The following is a 19,622-nucleotide window of genomic DNA, read 5'->3' as shown; positions in this document are numbered from 1 at the left end:
TTCTCTGATTGGCGGCGTGGTTCGGCGTGCAGGCGCACATCTGAACAAGAACGCGCACTATTGGCTAGGCTGCAACCAATGGGGAGCGGTCTTGCGGCCCGGCGGCGGCGGCTGCGTGTTTCCGGAAGACGTGGCGGCTCGGGCCCGGGCTGCGTCCCCGTGGCTGTTCTCCGGACTAGACTTGGTAGCGTGGGCCCCGAGGCACCGCGGTCCTCGCCGCCGCCGCCATGATCTCCCTCACGGATACACAGAGTAAGCGCTGCTGGGCCCCTGTGTTTGGGCCGCGCTCCCGCCGCAGCCTCTGCTCCGCCCCGCAATGAATGGAGCGAGCGCGGCGTGGGGCGGCGGCCTGCTGGAGGGAGGGAGCCGCGACGGGAGCCGACCTGCCCCGGATTAGGTGGCGCCTCTGCCTTCGCCCCGGTAACACCGCGCTCTGATCCGCGGAGCCGCCGGCGGACAAAGTTTCCCGGGAGGCGGGAGTGGGACCCGTCCGCCCGCACCTGGGCTCCATCGTGGACAGCAGTGATTGTTACCGCCTTCACACACTATTCTTACTGTCCTACCCAAAAATTCTCTTGCAAGGACTTCAGTTTCTGCCCTTTTAAGTTTCAACCGAGTTTGCTAATTTTAAAGTCACTTTGCTCTCTGTTAGAGCCTTGACTTTTATTGGGGGCAGTGTTTAGTTTTCTGTTAGGAGTCAGGATCACACTGTGGATGTAAATGAGGCTAGTCTTGCGCTCCTTGTGTCAGGGCTGGCCTCCAATTTGTAATCCTGCCCCAGTCTCTAAAGTTCTGAGATTACCAGCATGAACGATCCTACCTGTCTCTACAGGTAAAGGATTTCTTTATTAGTGTGGGATACTGTACTTTGTGGAGTGTTTTTATTTCAGCATCCATTTCTGCTTGTCTCATCATTCCCGTCAGCTTTGCTGTCTTGCCTTTTTTGCAGCCCCGGAGATCAGAGCATGCGTGCCTGCAAAGTGTTCTACGGACTAGCTGAGTTTTTGTCCCTGGCCACACCGTTGTTCACTGTGTGTTTACACTTTTCTACCTTTTCTTTTCAGTCTTAATTATTTTTTCTATTTACATATCTCTCCAGACTGTGTACTTTTTAATGATCTTTTTATGGGCATGATTTTTTTTTTACCTGTCTCTTGTTCATTCCCCTGAACTGTGTTTCTTCAAACTCTAGTCAGCTTAGATTTTCAAGATTCTAACATCCCATTGAAATGAAATGAAACCTTCCTTGAAGTTATTCTCAAGTGGAGTCTTAAGATTTAAATTCAGTTTACAGCACACCGGAATGTCACAGATCTGTGTTTCCCTACAGACCCTGACAGCCAAATCATGCCCACTCTGTACCTGACTTTGGACTGTAGCCACACTGAGTGTATAGCCCAGGAGGGTTGTCTCTTGGCCCATCAGCCTCATTTGGTTCTAATCAAAAATAAGTGTCAGCATCCTCCCAGAGCTGGAGTTACGGGCAGCTCTTTTCTGCCTGGTGTGAATGCTAGGAACCACTGGAAGAGCAGTTTTTATTACTGAGCTTAATTTTTACATGAGCATGGTAAGGCAGACACAGAACGTTTTTTAATTGGACAGTGTAAGCCATCCAGTTACATACAAAGCCATGGTCCTGGGACTAGTGGCTCTGCAGTCTTTGCTCTTTTCACTGTAGTGCTGGCCTCTAAGGAGACTTGATGTAAACATTCACATCTGGAGATGGTACAAGTCTGTGATACATAAATCTCCCTGTGCACAGGCAGAGAATGTCACTCTCCAAAAAAACCAAGACAGTGAGGAATTGGACTGTGAGCAGAAAAAGTAGCTTTCCCCTACATTTTATCACACTTTTTGGGAGGGTGAAATTCTGTGATGTTAACTTGTCAGTGCCTGGGGTGAGATGGTACATTAGAGCCAATGGTTAGGGCACAGGAGCTTTTCAAAATCAGATTGTATCTGTGTCTTTGTTGTCTGCAAGATTGAAAACAGTAGCGTCCCAGAGAGGTGCCAGCATGATTCAGGGCTTTCAGTTGTGAAGAGGGTGACCAAGCTCTGAGCAGAGTCACTTAGGTGACAGTTCATGGCTGGCTTGAGACACTCTAGTAGACTCTGCCCATTCCAGCAGGGCCTAATGAAATGTCAGAAGTACTGAGGGAGATGCAGTGGGGACAGCTTCCCTGCTATGTCTGTATTGTCACATTAGGTAAAGTACTGCTGTGGTATTTGTTTGGCTTACTGGGATCAGTACCTGCCTCAACTCTTCTGTTTCTTAAAGGGTGTGATGAGGAAGGCGGGGCTGCTCTCAGTATTTGTGAAGATGTCAGCAGTGATTAACATTGGGCTAAACTGGTCTTTCGTTATAACATTTCTTCAGTGGGCCTTTTTGTTCTTGTTATAGTCTCATACTGCTTTTATCAAACTTTAATTTTTAATGGGTAGAAAAAAAATGAAGATAGGCGAGTATGTTTTCCCAAGTGTGACTCTGGCAGGAAGAGCCCTGTGCCATATAGGCCTTTTGACTTCAGTGAACTTATGGACGGATAAGGACAGGGACAAAGGAAAATCTTTAGACAAGAAAGGCAAGTGATAAGGTCTTTGAACCATTTCAATGGGGTATTCCTTGTAGCATTGTGCTAGTGCCAATTTGGCAAAGGTTCACAGGCAGCTGTCCCCTTATGACCTGCCCTTCATGAGGTCATGGGAATGTTTGAGTTCCTGGCTGTAGTAGGATTGTGGAGTGAGAAGACTGGGTCTGAAGTCTACCTGCTGCTTGTAGCTTGGCTGCCACCCACACTAATTCTCCATTACAACTTGGTGCCTCGGAATTTTGTTAAAAGAGTCAGGAGGCACATGTGTGGACAGTGCACTGTAAAGACCTTCATGGGTGTCCTTTTCCACTGCAGCTACCATGAGTTTAATAAGTTTTCGTAACTATGATAAAAATATTTATGATTAAAATAGACCATAGTTTCACTTTTGGCAGCTTAAATCCCCTCTCTAAGTATCAAGTTCTTCCAATGCTAAAGTGATGTGATTCCACCTACATTCCAGTGGTACTGGAAGGACTGCATTGCATATGCTCTGGGAAGCACTTCAGAGTGCCTGGCTCCTAGCAAGTTCTCAATGAATAGTAATTGTATCTCCATATAATTTCCTTCCTTTATTTTCAAACCTGGGAATGCTTTGAGAGAGAGAGAGAGAGAGAGAGAATGGCAGGGGCTCATGGATTTGGCTATACTGCCTGGCCAGTGAGCATCTCTGCCTCCCCAGCCCTGGGATTGCAGGCATGAACCATCATGTCTGACTTTCAATCTGGATGCTGAGGATGTGAATTCTGCTCCTCATGCTTGCACAGCAAGTGCTTTTCCAGCTTGATTTCCTGTTTCCTAACCGAACATCCTGGATTTTCTGTAATCGTTAAGATAATCTGTGAATAAAGAAGTCAGTCCCATTGAGATAACTTGGCTGTTATGATTCCTACTAAGTACTAGTTACTTAATAGTTTCACTTCCTCCATTTTTCCTCTAGGAAATTACTGTCTGACACCTTAATAGTTTTAGCACATTCTCCTAAGACATTTGAACAAGAAAGTATTAGCCTGGAATTCCTTTTGGTATTTGCATCTAAAATACATTTAAACTAGAATGGAGGTAGAAAAGCTTGTAAATTCTTTGAGACTAATTTTAGAAACAGAGTGAAAGATAGTATCAAAAAAATTAGGACATGAAATGTAGAAAGGGATAAAGGTTATAAAGTATCAGTTCGACAGACCCTATAAAGTGGTTCAGTATTAATTTTTGGGGTTTTTTTTGGGGGGGCGGTATTGTTTGTTTGTTTGGTTTGGTTTGGTGGGGGTTGCTTTTCAGTTTGGGTTTTGTTTTTCCAGGGAGGGAGGGTTGTAACTGGCCTGGATTTTAGCTCTGTATGGCCAAGGAGAAAATAATAACAGGTCAGAAATCATTAATACAAACAGCAATTTTTTTAAAAAAAATTTTTTTTTAAAAAGAAAAAAGATTGCCAGCTAGTGGCAGTAACAAGTGCATCTGTGGCCTCAGACAAAATAAAAGACCTAGAAAATATAAGGTCACAAAGCATTTTTTATGCAGGGTAGGCCTTGCTTAAGCTGTGTCCACACCACTGTATTCAGTACCTACAACAACCCTTAGTCTCTAGTAGTTGATTGACAAGTGTTAGTTTCTAAGTAAAGAAGTAAAAATGTAGGCTAGGTTATAATTTCAGGTTCTAGTCTTAAACATGTAAACATTGGTAGTGTAAAGTTTGTAGGAGACAAATAGTTAAAGCTTATGCATGTTTGTCTAAGGCCAGAGAGGTTTTTTCCACAGGTGAAAATAAATGTAAGCAAAGGTTTAGAATCTAGACCTGTTTTCTCCTGTCTTCTGCCTAAGAATTTGGAATTTTTGTCTATTCCTAATTTACATTTGTCCATAGAACTAGTTGGTGCTTTGCTACTTTTAATGATCTTGATGCTGGAGGAAGCTGACCTGCAGGGTAGGGGATTTCTGCTCTGGGCTTACAGGGTTGTGGGGCCTGATTGTTTTTTGGCTTTAACCGTATGGTTTATGTTGCAGAAATCGGCATGGGCTTAACAGGATTTGGAGTGTTTTTCCTGTTCTTTGGAATGATTCTCTTTTTTGACAAAGCACTGCTGGCTATTGGAAATGTAAGTTTTTAATGTGTCTATTTTAAATTTCCCTCAGGCAGTTTTGTCTACTAATGACTTGTTGCTTTTTAATCATAGGTAAATGACTGTTGGGTTCACTGTTTGCAGCAGCAGTGAACCCCCTCAGCTCTCTGTGTGAAAGGAAAATAAGCCTAAGAAGGTTCCTCCTTCATTAACTATTCTAATATGTGTTTGTGGTGGTATTCGCCATAGATTAAATGAGTTCTACCCCTGAAAGGGGGATCAAAGCAGGTGACCTAGCCAGGGCTGGAGGCTCAGACCTGTAAGCTCAATGCATAGAAAACTGAGGCAGAAGGATTGCCACATGTTTAAAGCTAGCCTGGGCTACAGTGTAAGGTGCTGTCTTAAAACACAAAAAGAGATGACTTGCTAGTCCCTTGTGTAAGTAAATTTATGAAAATAGTTTTAATGAAAACATTTGAGACTGTATATGTGATTACAGTGCATACACACATTCTCAAAATCTAAAAGTTTTTAAAAAGTACCTCTTGCTGTGAGGTGGCTCAGTGGGTAAAGGGGCTTGCCATTAATCAACTCCTGGAACCTACTTGATGGGAGAAGAGAACCAACTCCTCTAAGATATCCTCTGACCTCCATGCATGTGCCCCCATACAGGTAAATGAATGAATAAGTCGATTTTTTTTTTTTTTTGAGTACTTGGTTGTAGAATTAGCTGACTTCCTTAGCAACAATATGCCTTGTTTGCTTGCTTGTGTACTGCCCTATCCACATGTCAGAGGTTATACAGGAGTTCCAGAAGTAAGTAAAATCCCCCTTGGTAAAAGGTAGAAAAGTCATTGAGTGACTCTAGATGTTTTTGAAGTGTGTGACCTATTTTAATTGAAAGGAGGAAGGATAGTGAAGTTGGTGATTTAATCTGGTAGTGTCAGGAATGTGATGCTAAGTGGCTGGGCTCAGTATGTCTTGCTAAGGAGTAACTGTTCCTTAGGAAAGCTAATGGGGGAGGTATGTTACACACAAGGAAGGAGAAAGCAAGCTCAGGGATGATGTCTTACACACATGTGTCACTTTGCTGCTGGTCTTTTCTCCCGGCTTTGCACTTATCTTAGTGCTATCTGCATATCCGTCACCAAATCCCCACAGTGACTATTGCAGAATCAGGGAATCCATGTGGGTGACATAATTAAAGCAGGCTGGCCATCCAGGTCTCTCCAGCTGTCAGCTTAGACTAACCCATTTTCTTTCCCATCCTGCCAAGCTGAGGGATCTGCTGTAGCTGTGGATCCCTATGTCCCATTTCATCTTCTCTCTCCATTGAATGGAGATAGACAAAGGATGAGGCCAGTGAAGATAGCAGGACTTCCAGCACGCTTGCCCCACTCCCTGGTTCTGCTGCTGGAAGAACACTTCAGGGCACTGGCACTGCCCACCTCAGAGGCCAAGCAAACTGCCTCCCTCCTGAGTCTCCTCCTTGCTCTTCTACAGTGTTTAACTCTTTGCTGTGCTGTGTTGTCTTCTCTCCTAGGTTCTGTTTGTGGCTGGCTTGGCTTTTGTAATTGGTCTAGAAAGAACATTCAGATTCTTCTTCCAGAAGCATAAAGTGAAAGCCACTGGATTTTTCCTGGGTGGTGTGTTCGTGGTCCTTATTGGTTGGCCTTTGATAGGCATGATCTTCGAAATTTATGGATTCTTTCTCTTGTTCAGGTAAGGCCCTTCTTTTCCTTTCTTTTTTTTTTTTCTTCTTTTCATGAGCCAGTGTATCTGATTACTATTGCAGAATCCCAGGTAGTTAGGCTAATGTGGGAGGATCACTTCCTGAATGACTGCTGTTTACATTGAGTTTTTTATTATAATTTTAGGTCAACTATAAAACTGTTTCCTAAATGTAAATGAATGCCTGACGGAGGTAATAAAGTATTTGTAAAATATTTTCAATGCTACATAATTCATTTTATTGCCATTTGTAAGGTTCAGGGTTTGGTATTTCTAACAGGGTAGATAGGTTCATGGATTTGTCATTTCCTTATATAAATGTGTTGCTCCATAGTAACTGTTTATTGATGGCAACATTTTTAGTGCATGTGTGTGGTAAGCTCTTGTTTGTTCTGAAAAAGGGGGAACATTTTCCCAATAGAAACGTGAATGACGAAAGAAGAGGCTAAAAAGAATGTGTAGGCCAGGGTGCATACTTCTGTGAGTTATTATCTTATTATTTTACCAGATTTAGGCTAAAGAGCCATGTCTGTAACAAAGAGGCAAGGACACAAAAGATTATTAAGCTAGAGACAGTTGAGCCAGGTGGGCATCATAAGACTGCTGTAGCATCAGGCTGAAGTGCACATCAAGGTTCAATGAGATAGCTCAGTAGTTAGAGGTACCTGCCACTAAGTCTGAGAACAGACCTGAATTGGATCCCCAGACCTACTTCATAGAATTAGAAAACTGTCTCTTATAAGTTGTCCTCTGACCTCTACATGTCATGGTAGTGCTGCATGCTCACACACATCAATAGAAGAAAAAAAAATAGGATGCATTTTGGAATGAACCGGAGGCAGGGAAAATAGTTAAAAGGCTCAGGCTTGGCACACAATATAAAATTAGGAGATTGAACATTGCCAGTGCACCGTTGGAAGTGGTGAAAAAGGGAAAAAGGCCAGAGCGGAGTTGGGAGTAAGAATCATCGGGCAAAGAGAGAGGAAGGAAGGGTGGCTCCCAGGGCAGAGCATCTCACAACCGAAAAGTTGAGCATGTGAGCAACTGAGGGCAAATAACCGGCAAGTCTGTAGATTCCGGCAGTGAAGGCATAGAAAGAGATGCGGTCACTCATTGGGAAATTGCATTAATACATCAGCTTTGTGATTTAGAGGCGTTGGGTATAACCCTTATACTGCTGTTGAGTTTTGTTTGTTCTGATAGCCCTCAGTAGCAGTGTATAAAGTCACCTGTTTGTCACCTTTAAATATCCATTTGAACTTAGTAATATTAATACAGTGACCTGCTTGTCTTTGAAGCACGTGCCTAGTTGGACCTTAAGAGCTGTTCCTCTGAGGTGGGGCCACTTCTCTTCCTGTAGGTTCAGAGTCGAAGCTGGTGGTTCCTAACCTCTCTTCACTGTGGTATTTTCATCCCTGTGAATTGCATTTTAAGACCCAATACAATATATTTCTTGAGTGTTCTTAAAGTACTTCTGATCTTAGCTAGAGATGGCCTCACTGATCACAGCTAATTAGAGGCTGTGTCACTTCTGTGGCCATGTACCCACACCAAAAACTGATGTGACAGGAGCCTGACCATCTGGTAGGTGGACTGTCAGTGTTGTATTCGTGGTTTTAGACATAGAGTCTCAGCAGCTGGTTTCTTCTGGTTATCCACCTCCCAGCTCCCCTGTCTTCCGCAGTAGAACAGAAAGTGTATGCTAATCATGGCACAGCTAGGTCCAGTTATACTCTGGGCACCATTTTAGCAGTAATCAAGTTGTTAACCACACTTGTAACTGGTGCCCTGAAGTCTCCATCTCATAGTTCCTCCTGGTAGAGAGCACTAAGGTCTAATTACCTTGTCATCTGCCTCCCAGGGGCTTCTTTCCTGTTGTCGTCGGCTTTATCAGAAGAGTGCCTGTCCTTGGATCCCTCCTAAATCTACCTGGAATCAGATCAGTAAGTAGCTGCATATTTAGCAATGCATTTTTAAAACCACCAAATGAATGTCATGCCTTTTCACTGGTAGTTTAAATCATTGATGTGATTAATTAAGTCATTAGAGTATAAATGATTATGTCATAAAGATCCTGTTTACCATGAAAACCAAAAACTAATCGCTCCTAGACCTATGAAACCTGACATTTTATTTGAACACTCCATTTTCAGTATTCTCTATTTTGATGTTACTCCAATTAATAATGCTATACTACTTTTTTGAGTTGATAAGTGAAACCCTTCCTGTATTCAAGGTGCCATGAAGGCTGCCATCTGTTGTGGAGTTTCAGAGGCTTCTCAGACTTTACCTGCCTTCCTTGTATGCACCTCTGTCATAACATTTACCTGTTTTAATTATCAAGAAGGGAACTCCAGGCCTGTGGCCATAGTCCTCTAGGGCAGATGGCTATTAGCCATTTTTCCCCAGGGCCCAACATTATACCTGCCACTCACGATAAAAATGCCTAACATTTTTTCCAAGTGAATGAATGAAGGGTGACATTTTATTGAACTCAGACCTAGTCAATCTCATTACAACTCTGGGTGACTTCTTTGTAGCCATCTTTCTTAGTCTGGAAACTAAATGAGATCCTGAAATACAGAAAGAATGATGGAGATGGAGCAATTCTTTGGGCTCTAGAGCAACTTATGTCAGAAGTCACCTGGTGAAGACTATTTCATACTTCCATGCTATTCTGAACACCTAGGATAAAGCACAAAGGGTGGTTAGGCCCATTGAGTTTATCTAGAGATGCAGAGAGGAACTTGGACTTCTAGAAAAATGGAACACCACTGTAAGCCCAGTCAAATTCCATGCCAGCTCACTCTTAAGAGGCAGAGCAGCCCTCCTGACACAGCTTGGGCATCTGCAGTTGTCTGTGAAGAGTGGATATGGTGTTTCTTTACCTCTGAAATTTAAAGTTCCAGTGAGTCCACCTACACTGTAGTTACCTCTTTATGATCATTTCAAAGTCGATACCTCAGCATGGGGTAGGGTGGAACGAGGCTCCATTTGTCCTTAATACCAGACTCAACTTAGATGCTCTTTATATAAAGAGTGAATTTACTTAGAGCTGAAGTTGTAATAGCTTATTGTGTCAGTTAGGAATTCTGTAGTAATTGTGTAAAAGGGCAGCCAATACAATAAGGTTCTGTAGTCATTGCCTAAGTCACAGATGTGAGGCGTGAGTGCAGAGGCAGTGTGGCTAGAACTCACAGTGCTCTGCCTTGCAGCAGCTAGTGATTGTATACACTCTGTTGCAAGCTGTACATCACCATCTGGGATGTTGCAGAAAGACAAACTCTTTCTGATTTGGGATGGAGTAGCCAAAGTCAATAACCATTTACATGAGTGTTCATTGAAGTTTGTATTTGACATTTATAAATTTGTGTTGGCAACACTGAGTGTTTCAGTGTCTTTGCCCACTTCAGGATGATGTCCAGAATGCTCATTTAACATATTTTTAGTTGATAGCTGTTGTTGATTACTGAACTTAATTGAGTTAAATCTGTTTGTCCAAAGACCACATAGGCCCAGAAGAGATCCACAGGAATGGTCAGTGGAAATATCTTATTGGGTTCATTAATGCATGAGTGGCCGGCATTTCAGTCTTTTCTTTTTGTTGAGCTAGCAGTGTCAGTGTCATTTTATACATTATTTTACTCATTGTGTTGCATTTCTCATGTTTCACCTTTAAACTCATGTATAACATGTCATGCAGAAGCGACTTTTAGAAAAGTAATTTTATACACCTGAGAAGATGGTGGTGGACACCATTCAGTTAACCACTGTCAGTCATGCCTTGAATTCCTGCAAATATTGTAAAACTGGATGTTTTAAAGTGTTGATTCAGTGCTGTACAGTGCCTGACTGCCTCTAACTATGCTTTTCTTCTCCTTACAGTTTGTAGATAAAGTTGGAGAAAGCAACAATATGGTATAACAGCAGGGGACTGAAGACTTTCAAATATTGTATTATTTATAAACCCTTTTGAAGAATATTCAGCACAAAGTTAAATTTCACGAACTAGCTTATAAAGTTCTTAACAGAAGTTTAAAACGTATGCCCTCCAAAGTCCCAACAGTTACGGAAGAAGCAGTGACAGCAGGCTTGTGACCAGGCGGTCTGAGCGGTCCGCACATGGAGAGGATGGAGCCTGTTTCCGATGCTTAGTGACTTGAGAAGGCTGTTTCTTAGTCTTGCTGCAACACGTGAAACAGCCATTTGTAGAGAACCATGGTGTCTGTTACTTTTTTTTTTTTTTTTTTTTAGAAGATTCAGGAACACAAATACGCATTTTGATTTTTTTTTTTTTTATAATGTCCATTATGAAGGCCCAGATATTTCTAGATGTACTGGGTTTCTGATAATGAATTGGATTGGATTATGTCGTCTCCATGTATAAGCCCAAGGAAAGTCCAGTTTCATGTGTGAATCACTTTTTTTTGTAAACATGGATAAAATAAAACTTTTGTGATCCTTTTGAATCTTAATATTTTGGAGCCAGATAAGATATTATCTGAACTAGATATTCTTTTTGAGAATACGCGGAGGTCATTCTGAGCTGTTACTTCCTCAGTCATAGCTGACCAAGTGCTTTCTTGACTCTACAACAGTCTGGATGTGCAGAGCTCTTGAGTGTGGCCTGGGTGTGTCTATACAACCTGCCACACACAGAAGCCAAGCACGGAACGTTCTGACCATGGATAGTCTGCCACAGAGGGTGCTGGAACCAGTTTTAGGATCCTCAGTGAGGCACACCAGATGAACTCTCCCATGCTATGATGTAGTTTGCTTTTTTTTCTTGTTGTGTTCTTAGAAAATGTCAGTTTCCTACCTTGTTTTCATAACTTATGGCAATGCTGAAGGTGTGTAACATGTCAAAGGCTTGATTCTCTGACTGTGAGAAGGGCTGTCTATTTAATCTTGATTTTCCTCTTATTTTTAGCTTTATTGTAAAAAACCAGCATGCACCACATCTGCTCCCCCCACTGTTCTCCACCTTGAGTTAGGAGAAAAGATGCCACCCTTGATATGCAGAAGCTATTTCATTATACTAACCTGGCCATGGTTATCCATAAACGTGACCCTGGGGGACTTATCTTTCCCTTCTGTTGCTGATTTGCCAACAGGAACAGTAATGCCTTCTTTCCTTGCACGAGGTGTTAGCTTCTCCGTTGGACAAGGGAGCACTTCATCGGACACAGTACTATTTATCTTAACCAATAATGATTGCACTATTTATTTTTAACAGCCTCAAAGCTTTTTAATGCAGAAAATCATAATTGAAATTATATGTATTTACAAACCATTTCTACAAAGACATTACAATGTTTGTTGTTTTTAGTTAAATCTCGGTGCCAGGAGAATCTCCAGCCTTGCCAGTCTGCAGAAGGAAGGACTGGTTTATAGATGGTTCATTCTTGTGAATTACTGTCATGTTTGGTACTTGCATCTGACTGTATGGTGTACCCTGTGAAAACTCTGTAAGTGGAGAATCCTACCTCAGTAGCTCATGGGATAATAAAAGACCTGGCGTTGTGTCTGATGTTCCTCAAAAAGTCACACCTCCGTGGAATGTCAATGTTATGCTTTGAGAACTTGTATAAGGTTCCCTGTAGATTTTTTTCATAGGCTTAGGCCCATACGATTGACGGTGGCTAGGTGTTAGAGCAAAAGTCTGCCATTTAACTTCTTTATAGACATGACCCTATCAGAGTGTTTTTGCACTACAGCAAACATCCCCTTTCAGCGGTTTGACTTCAGAAAACACCAGACCTGAGAAGACATGAAAGGCTTATAGTCCTTAGTAAGGCGGAGGGCTGGGCAGCTTTCAGTTTGGGGTGAGTCTGCAGTGGGCCTGGAGACTGCTTAGCAACACTGCGTTTCTCAATCAGAACCATGAAGAGGCTCTGACTTTAAACCAGCCAGACTTCTGGGGGCCCTATTCTTGAGGGTTCCCTCACCCTACCCCCTCTAAAGTCAGCCTTCTGATTTTTGTGACAAAATTATTACCCTCAGATGGAGGACAAGGTCCATTACTCAGCCTTAAGTGTTTCTGTCATGTTCTAATGTACCCTCTGTAACAGAAACATGCTCGCAGTGTTTTTTCTTCCCTCACATTCTCTGGAATTCAGCTGCTTTCAAAGTCTCATGGTCAAATTATATACTCTAACAATGGCATATTGTAAATACACTTGTCTTACCTCAATAAAAGGGTACTTTTCTATTCACTGATGGTCAAGTTTATCTTTACTTTGAAGTTTTAAAAGTTTACCCTACCTTATTTTAAAAAATGGGCCTACATGCAAGGTGCAGTTTTGCTTGTCAAATGGCCTTGAACATTTTTATTTCCAAATTGCTTAAATATAGTCATATAACAACTAAATTAGCACACAAAAAACACTTAAAAATATTAAAATATATAAAGAATTTTTGAGTGGATGGAGAGAAGGCTCATGGAGAGCATCCAGATTTGGTTCCTGGCAACTTTGTTGAGGCTCAAGGCTTTCAGTAACTGCAGGTCCAGAGGATCTGGCACCCTCTGCGCCTCAGGCACTAGATGTGCATGTAGTGCACACGCATGCAGGCAAACATAACATCAAATAGATGTTGGTGAACAGCATATGCTGTTTTTTTAATTTCAGTTCTTTGGGGCATGTTGGAGCAGCTTTTAATCCGAGCACTTGGGAAGCAGTGCAGGCCCATTGCTGTGAGTTCTAAGGCTATATAGATGCTTTCAACAACCAAAAAAGTCTAGGGGTCTGCTAAGCGTTTGGTTAGTCATCAGATGACGCTGAGTATCTTGAGAGCTTAAAGCCTGTGACCAAACGCCAATAATTAGAAAAAGAATAAGAGCTGTCCATAAGGAATTTGTAAACTCTTAACATTTCCAAATATACTGAGTTGCCCTGAAACAGATGGCGGCAAAATAATGTCCAGACAAACCAGGTCTCTTTATTTCTCTCCACTTAAGAGCTTTTAGAGCGGTTGAGCCTCCAGCTGTGTAACAGACTTGTGTTTGCAGGTGTATGTCATGTATCAGGGTTTTCCTAGAGAAGCAGGACACTGACCAGCAGTCCATCTGGGCCAGTGCTGGAAGTTTCTGTCCACTCAAAGGGTGTTCTTCCATGTTTCAGTCAAACCTTCCAGTAAACGCCCTCACAGGCCTGCCCAGAAGTGTCTCCTAGCTAATTCCAGTGACATTATCACAGTTATCTATGGAGGACACACACACACACACACACACACACACACAAAAGCATCAGCATTAATTTGGGGAGGTTTTCCCTAGAATGTCATTTCTTTTGCTGGGGGGGGGGGGCGATTGTTTCTGGTTTTTTGTTTGTTTTTTATGTAAGCCTCAAGATTCAAAACTCACTGCTGCTTAACTGAATTTTTTATCACTACACATAGTTGGGAGTTTTGAGGGAAAGCTGTTGAGTTGCTGCCATTAATTACAGAATTTTTAAAAATGAGCAATGGATTTTAAAATGAGTGGAGATTAATTTCTAAGTTCAAAGGGCTTTAAATATTTGTTTTCTAAAAAAGAAATTTATTACACTTGAATACTTACAACCTGAATGAACTGCATCCTCATCTATAGTGTTTTCGTCATAAAATCTGTTCTAAACAAAAAACCACAGACCAGTGCACAGCTAACCTGTAAGTATTTACTAAATCCTGTCAGTTGTCAGTGGGAACTGGACATGTTGAATCTATTAATCTATTCTACCACTTGGGAAGCTGAAGCTAAAGGATTGCCAAGAGGTCAGGGACAGCCTGGGCTAAAGAATGAAACATCATGACTAATGATTCATTGATGATAGATAAATAATGATGGGTGGGTGGGTGGGTGGATGGATGGATGGATGGATGGATGGATGGATGGATGGATGGGCAGCTACCAAACCTTGTCCAGGGCCAGTTTAACTTGAGTCTTGTTCACTGAAGTAGGATCTGTGAAAGTCACTGACTGGCTGCAGTACTTTCCTGTGACATTTCTCAGTTGTGAGGACCTCACTAAATGTCACATCATATCTCCCTTCACCTCGTTACCTTCTGGGCCAAGACAGCTGGATCTTCTGGGTCCTTTCCACAGAACGTTCTACTTATTTGATACTGATTTTTGTCCAAATCCAGCTTTGATGGGTCCAGGAGAGAAACTGAAGCAGGTGGATGCAGTGTCGGAGATTTGGGTCAGTCATACTGGTGACTGACTTACTTCATTTGGGGTCAGTCGGTGACATCTCTTTCTTGTGTTTTATACCTAAACTCAAAAAACTTAAATTCGGAGACTGCAAGAGGCAGGCAGTAAGGACAGGGAAGAGGGGAAGGAGACAAGGGTTCTTTCTCTAGTGACTCAGGACTGGCTGTGCCATAAGGAAAACTTAAACTGACCACCTTTTTTTCCTGTAGTCAGGGCTGTGAGAAGTGGCTTCTAACTGTCCTTTGAGGCCCTTTGATCTATAGATTGAACACGAATAGATGGGCCTCTTGTGGACATCTCCATTGGCTAAGTATTCCTGTCAAGTGAGTCGAAGTATGTGAGGGGGCTGATGGCGGAGCCCTGAGTCTCTTAACTTATTTGTGAATCTATAGGGGAATAAGAAATAAGAGATAGAAATAAGACAACACACACAAAACACTCCAGAGAGAAAATTTATGAGGCAAAATGTCCCCAACGAACTTTACTGTCCTGGTTACACTTCTTATACCCTGAGCAAAAGCTCTCTACATCAGAGAATTACCTCATAGTAAAAAGTATTTAACATAGAGACAGATAAACCCATTACAATGGAGGGATTTTAGTGATTACATGTTTCAGTACTAAGCTAAAAATTTATCTAGACTTGCATTCCAAAATACAGATTTTATGTCATAAACTGACAAGGCATAAGGAATTAACAAAGAAAAATACTGTATTTTTTGACATTACTGGTTTTACTTAATTTAGATATTTCTTGGTAACCCCATTATATTCTGGGTTCATTGGACATTCAAACCAACTTAGCCTATACTTACGGTGCCTACCAGAATTCATGGTGCCTTTGTGAGGCCACTAATCTGTCTTAAGCCTGTCTCATAGGGAAGCATCTGGAGGTCCACAAAAGTATTTATTATAGCTATAAGCTTTCTATTAACTATTTAACTTTTTAACTCCTAAAATTGTTTGAATCAAATCAGGAATTCCACTATTAGAAATTAATTCATCTGAACAGCAGTGCATCTTCATAAAGGTCCCGTAGGAGGTTTGTTCAATCAGAGTGGGGAAATACCCAGAAAGTGAGGGCTCACACCACGCCAAATTTCTGAGAGCTACAGCAGCAGAGAAATAAGGGGTGTCAGAGACTAGAAGCAGTTCTGGGGCAGATTCCAGTACAGACCTTGCAAAATACCAGATTGCCTCCCAGAAAGTCCACCTGCCTACTCAACTTCCCCAAGAGAATGGCTCCTAATATGACTTGGTAGCAAACGATTCTTGAGGCTCCACTCTCTTACAATGTATATCCATCCTTGGCATTTCAGAGGTGCTGGTAAATGTTGGCCCAAAGAAATGAAGTTATCCAGATCTTCTGTTGCTGTCCACTCCAAATTCTAGTGTGCTGGGGTTAGTTTTGGGGAGGCAGAGGTCAGCCACAATGTGAATGAGGTGAACCCTTCAGAAGTCTCTCCTGCTTGTTACTGGACAGGAGGAACTACCAAGGGCAGCCTTTCTTCCCTAGGAAAGCAAGATGCTAGGACAGTGGAAGTCACATCTCCAAGATGAATCATTGGTACACACACACACACACACACACACACACACACACACACACACACACACCTTCCATTGTGAAATGAAAGGGCCAGAGAGGTTTTTGTAATTAGAGCTGATATTATAAGTAACTCCCCTAAGGTGAAAGCAAGAAGTAAATTTGTTCCCTAAGTGAATACATCTGAAAACACTAGCATGCTTCAATCTCTGGCTTCAATTCCTGGGAAACTGCTTATAATGATAGGCAGTCAAATTCTTAAGCCTTCTGTTACGATGTAGTGGCTGGAAAAAAAGCCCGGATGTGGCAATTCCAACTAGCTGGCCTGGCCTCTGGTTGTCAGTACCCAATGGAAAGAAAATTGTGAAAAGCAGAAAACAGAGATGTTTCTCTGTGTGCTTTGGGAAGTGGACTAAAGGGACCCGGTGATCCCCAACTCATCTTAGGGGAGGCTGGTAGGAGTTGTGGTTTTCAACAGAGGTAGAACTGAGGCAGGGGTACAAGAGGTATGCAGTCCTGACTACAGTGTGGCCCAGTGACGCTTCCCTCCCTCTTGGTTCTGATTCTTCAGGGTACAGAGAAGTCAGTAGCTAGGCACACCAGCACACCTGTAAATTCTGGCATTTAGGCAGCAGAAAAATCAGGGTGCAATCCTGTTAGTTGCCAGCTGACTGAGGGGTCTTCTTCCTGGAAAAACTTCCAAGTGCCTCATGCCTCATGCCTGTGAGCCTGTGAGGCAGCCTCGACTTCAGTGATAACAGAGGCACTGGTACTGACGCTACTACCCCTTGGTGGAGCATCCAATCAATTCAGATACATACAACCTGAAGGGATGACACTTTAAACAGTAAGAGCTGATTAGTGTTCAAATAGAACCTAGGTACCCTAGCGCCAAACTTCAAAATCCAAGTTACCTTAGTGATGAAGGCAAAATGATCTCTAATGAATATACCTTTAAGAAAGGTATAGGAGGAGCCTATCTGATTGACAACTTGCTTGTCCATGCTGTCAGCAAAAGAAAATTTAAGACTTTTGACCTATCATATATTGAACCAAACAACTGAGCTCCCTCTCAGGGCCCGGAACTGCATCATTGTTTAAAGCCTTGCAATTTAACAGAACATCTTCCTGGGGGCTCTCTGTCAGGCCTCTCAGAGCAGCATCAGGCATGCTGCCCGTGGTGACACCGAAATATTGATAACATGTCAGAGCCATTCCTTGATTTGCTCCACAAAATGGAAAATGGCAGCTTTGACGTAAAACACCTAATTATAGATTCACCAGATAAGCTAACAGGGAATTTTTATTCTTCTTTAAGACTGAAAGTTTCTCTTGGTGATTCATTTTCCTGTTCTTCCTAAAGCTTGTGTGTGTGTGTGTGTGTTTGTGTGTGTGTGTGTGTGTGTGTGTGTGTGAGAGAGAGAGAGAGAGAGAGAGAGAGAGAGAGAGCAGGGGCCACAGTGTATGTGTGGTGGTCAGAAGACAACTTTTCACTGTATGGGTTCTGGGGATCAAACTCAGGTCCTCAGGCTTGAACAGCAGTGCTTTGCCCACAAAGCCAGCTCCCCAACCCACTGTGCTTGACTTTAATCTGTCTCCTAAGACAGTGGGAACAAGCCACCACATCAGCATCTTTGGCAGAGTTGCTGATTCATTATGAGGAACTGTCTTAAAATCCCTAAATATGAACGCCTCGCTATTTTCCATTCTCATTCCTAGCTGTGATGGATGTTCAACTATCAACTTGTTGAGATCTAGATGAGCCTTTGGGCACTTTGAGCCTTTAAGCCTGTGGGAAGTTACCTTTTTGTTGTTCCTTTAGGTGGGAGGGGGAAAGGTGGCTTTAGTTGAAATAGAATGATGTCACTTCCCTCTCCTTTCCAGCCCTTCCAAGCCGGAAGTTGATAGTCTCTTTTCCTTCGATTGTCTTTGTTATGTATATAAACATATATATATGTTTATATACATTGTATATATATATATATATATTGTATATATGTATATTGTATATATATATATATATATATATATATATATATATATATATATATATATATATACAACCTGCTGAGGCCACTTTTATTATTTTGTGTAAATGGTTTCCAGGCTGACCACTCTGGATTAGACAACCAATAAAGAGGCTTGTCCCTGGGAGAGACTAATTCTTCTCCCAGAAATCATTAGCTACCCTAGAGGTGGGACCTTGCAAATTTTCCCCTTCCATGTTCATAGGCCCATAGATATGGCCATTGCTCCAGTCTTGTTTGTACAACCATTTCTTGGAGAGACTGTTTCACAGCAGACTTCCTGGTATTCTGGCTCTGACAGGCATTCTAATCCCTCTTCCCAGATGTTTTCTGCACCACAGATGCAGGGGCTATAATATAGACTAATCCACTGGGGTCAGGATGGATGGCGGAGCTATTTTGACTAGGTTAATTGAAGTGGGAAGCCCCATTCCCTATGGGTGGCGCTGTTCCTTAGGCTCAGATCCTGGACTGTGTGTGTACAGGAGACAGTAAGCTGAGCAGAGGCCTTCTTTGCTCTCTGCTTCTCTGTGGATACAGTTTGACCAGCTGTATTCAGCTCCTGCCACCCTGACTTCCAGCCATCATGGACTTCATGTGTGAACTGTGAGCCAAAATAAACACTTTCTCTTTTTAATTGCTTGGTCAAGTGTATCCCAGCAACAAGAAAAGTAACTATGACCCAAAACTCAATTGTCCTTTCTTTGCTGACACAATGAGCAAACCTAAACATCTAGCATCTGAATATCAATCTCATTTCCAAGAATTGGCAAAAAATGTTTATCCTTTGATGTCAACCCCCAACCCCCATTTCATGCATGTAAGCAAAACCCACACACATACATACATACATATATACATACTATATACATATAGTCATACATATATACATAATGGGATTTGTGGGATAAGTGCCCTTATAAAAGTACCACAGGAATGTGTTTTCTTCTTCCAGCATCTGAGGGCATAGCAGAGAAGGCCCTCACCAGAACCTAACCACGCTGACTTTCCATACAGAGCATAATAATTAATTTCTGCAACTTATAGGATATGGATTTGTGGTGGTCGGCGCTCTGTCACTCTAGCGAATGTCTAAGCAATACATCTTACGGAATGAAAAGGTTTATTTTTGGCCCACATTTTTGCAGGTACCATTCCATAAGCTCATGGACACAGTGCCATCATGCCTATGTCAGCCATTAAAACAGCAGAATTTTTCACTGCATGACTGGGAAGAAAAAGAAAAGAGGAGAAGGCTGGGACTCTGACTATTTGTTTCAAGGGTGTACCACAGAGAGCTGAAGGCACCCCACTGGGCCCACCTCTGAAAGACCCTGCCATCTTTAAGTTCCATTCTGTAGAACAAACTTTCAACTGATGGGTCCTCAGGGGACATGAGATCAAACCAGGACACAACAGTTCACTGTTTTGTTATATAGACTATATGGACTCATATTTTGTGTCTCTGAGTATGCTGGG

General features: G+C 42.2%; 1 protein-coding gene across 2 annotated transcripts; it reads left to right on the top strand.

Annotated features, from left to right (window-relative positions):
• The first annotated feature begins 123 nt into the window (after positions 1 to 123).
• Positions 124 to 10,629, top strand: Golt1b (golgi transport 1B). Of its 2 annotated transcripts, none has more exons than XM_055605671.1 (5): positions 124 to 252; positions 4,593 to 4,684; positions 6,192 to 6,370; positions 8,241 to 8,322; positions 10,265 to 10,629. In XM_055605671.1, exons 1-5 carry the CDS (start codon positions 228 to 230, stop codon positions 10,301 to 10,303), a joined length of 417 nt encoding a protein of 138 aa, XP_055461646.1. In that variant the 5' UTR covers positions 124 to 227; the 3' UTR covers positions 10,304 to 10,629. The 2 variants fall into 2 exon arrangements, with proteins under 2 accessions (XP_055461646.1, XP_055461647.1); XM_055605672.1 differs by lacking the exon at positions 124 to 252 and adding an exon at positions 1,017 to 1,031.
• Positions 10,630 to 19,622: the final 8,993 nt, after the last annotated feature.

The sequence above is a fragment of the Psammomys obesus genome, unplaced genomic scaffold, assembly GCF_907164565.1.
Source record: "Psammomys obesus unplaced genomic scaffold, mPsaObe1.curated_primary_1811, whole genome shotgun sequence".
NCBI lineage: Eukaryota > Metazoa > Chordata > Mammalia > Rodentia > Muridae > Psammomys > Psammomys obesus.
Note: the sequence above shows the minus strand (reverse complement) of the source record. Positions and strands in the feature narration are given on the sequence as shown.

What these genes read in the sequence shown, in the direction of transcription:
- Golt1b (XM_055605671.1), top strand. Translation starts at nt 228, where the DNA reads ATGATCTCCCTCACGGATACACAGA. An exon ending in CTCCCTCACGGATACACAGA is followed by an intron (nt 253 to 4,592) that starts GTAAGCGCTGCT and finishes TTTATGTTGCAG; the next exon opens with AAATCGGCATGGGCTTAACA. An exon ending in ATCTACCTGGAATCAGATCA is followed by an intron (nt 8,323 to 10,264) that starts GTAAGTAGCTGC and finishes TTCTCCTTACAG; the next exon opens with TTTGTAGATAAAGTTGGAGA.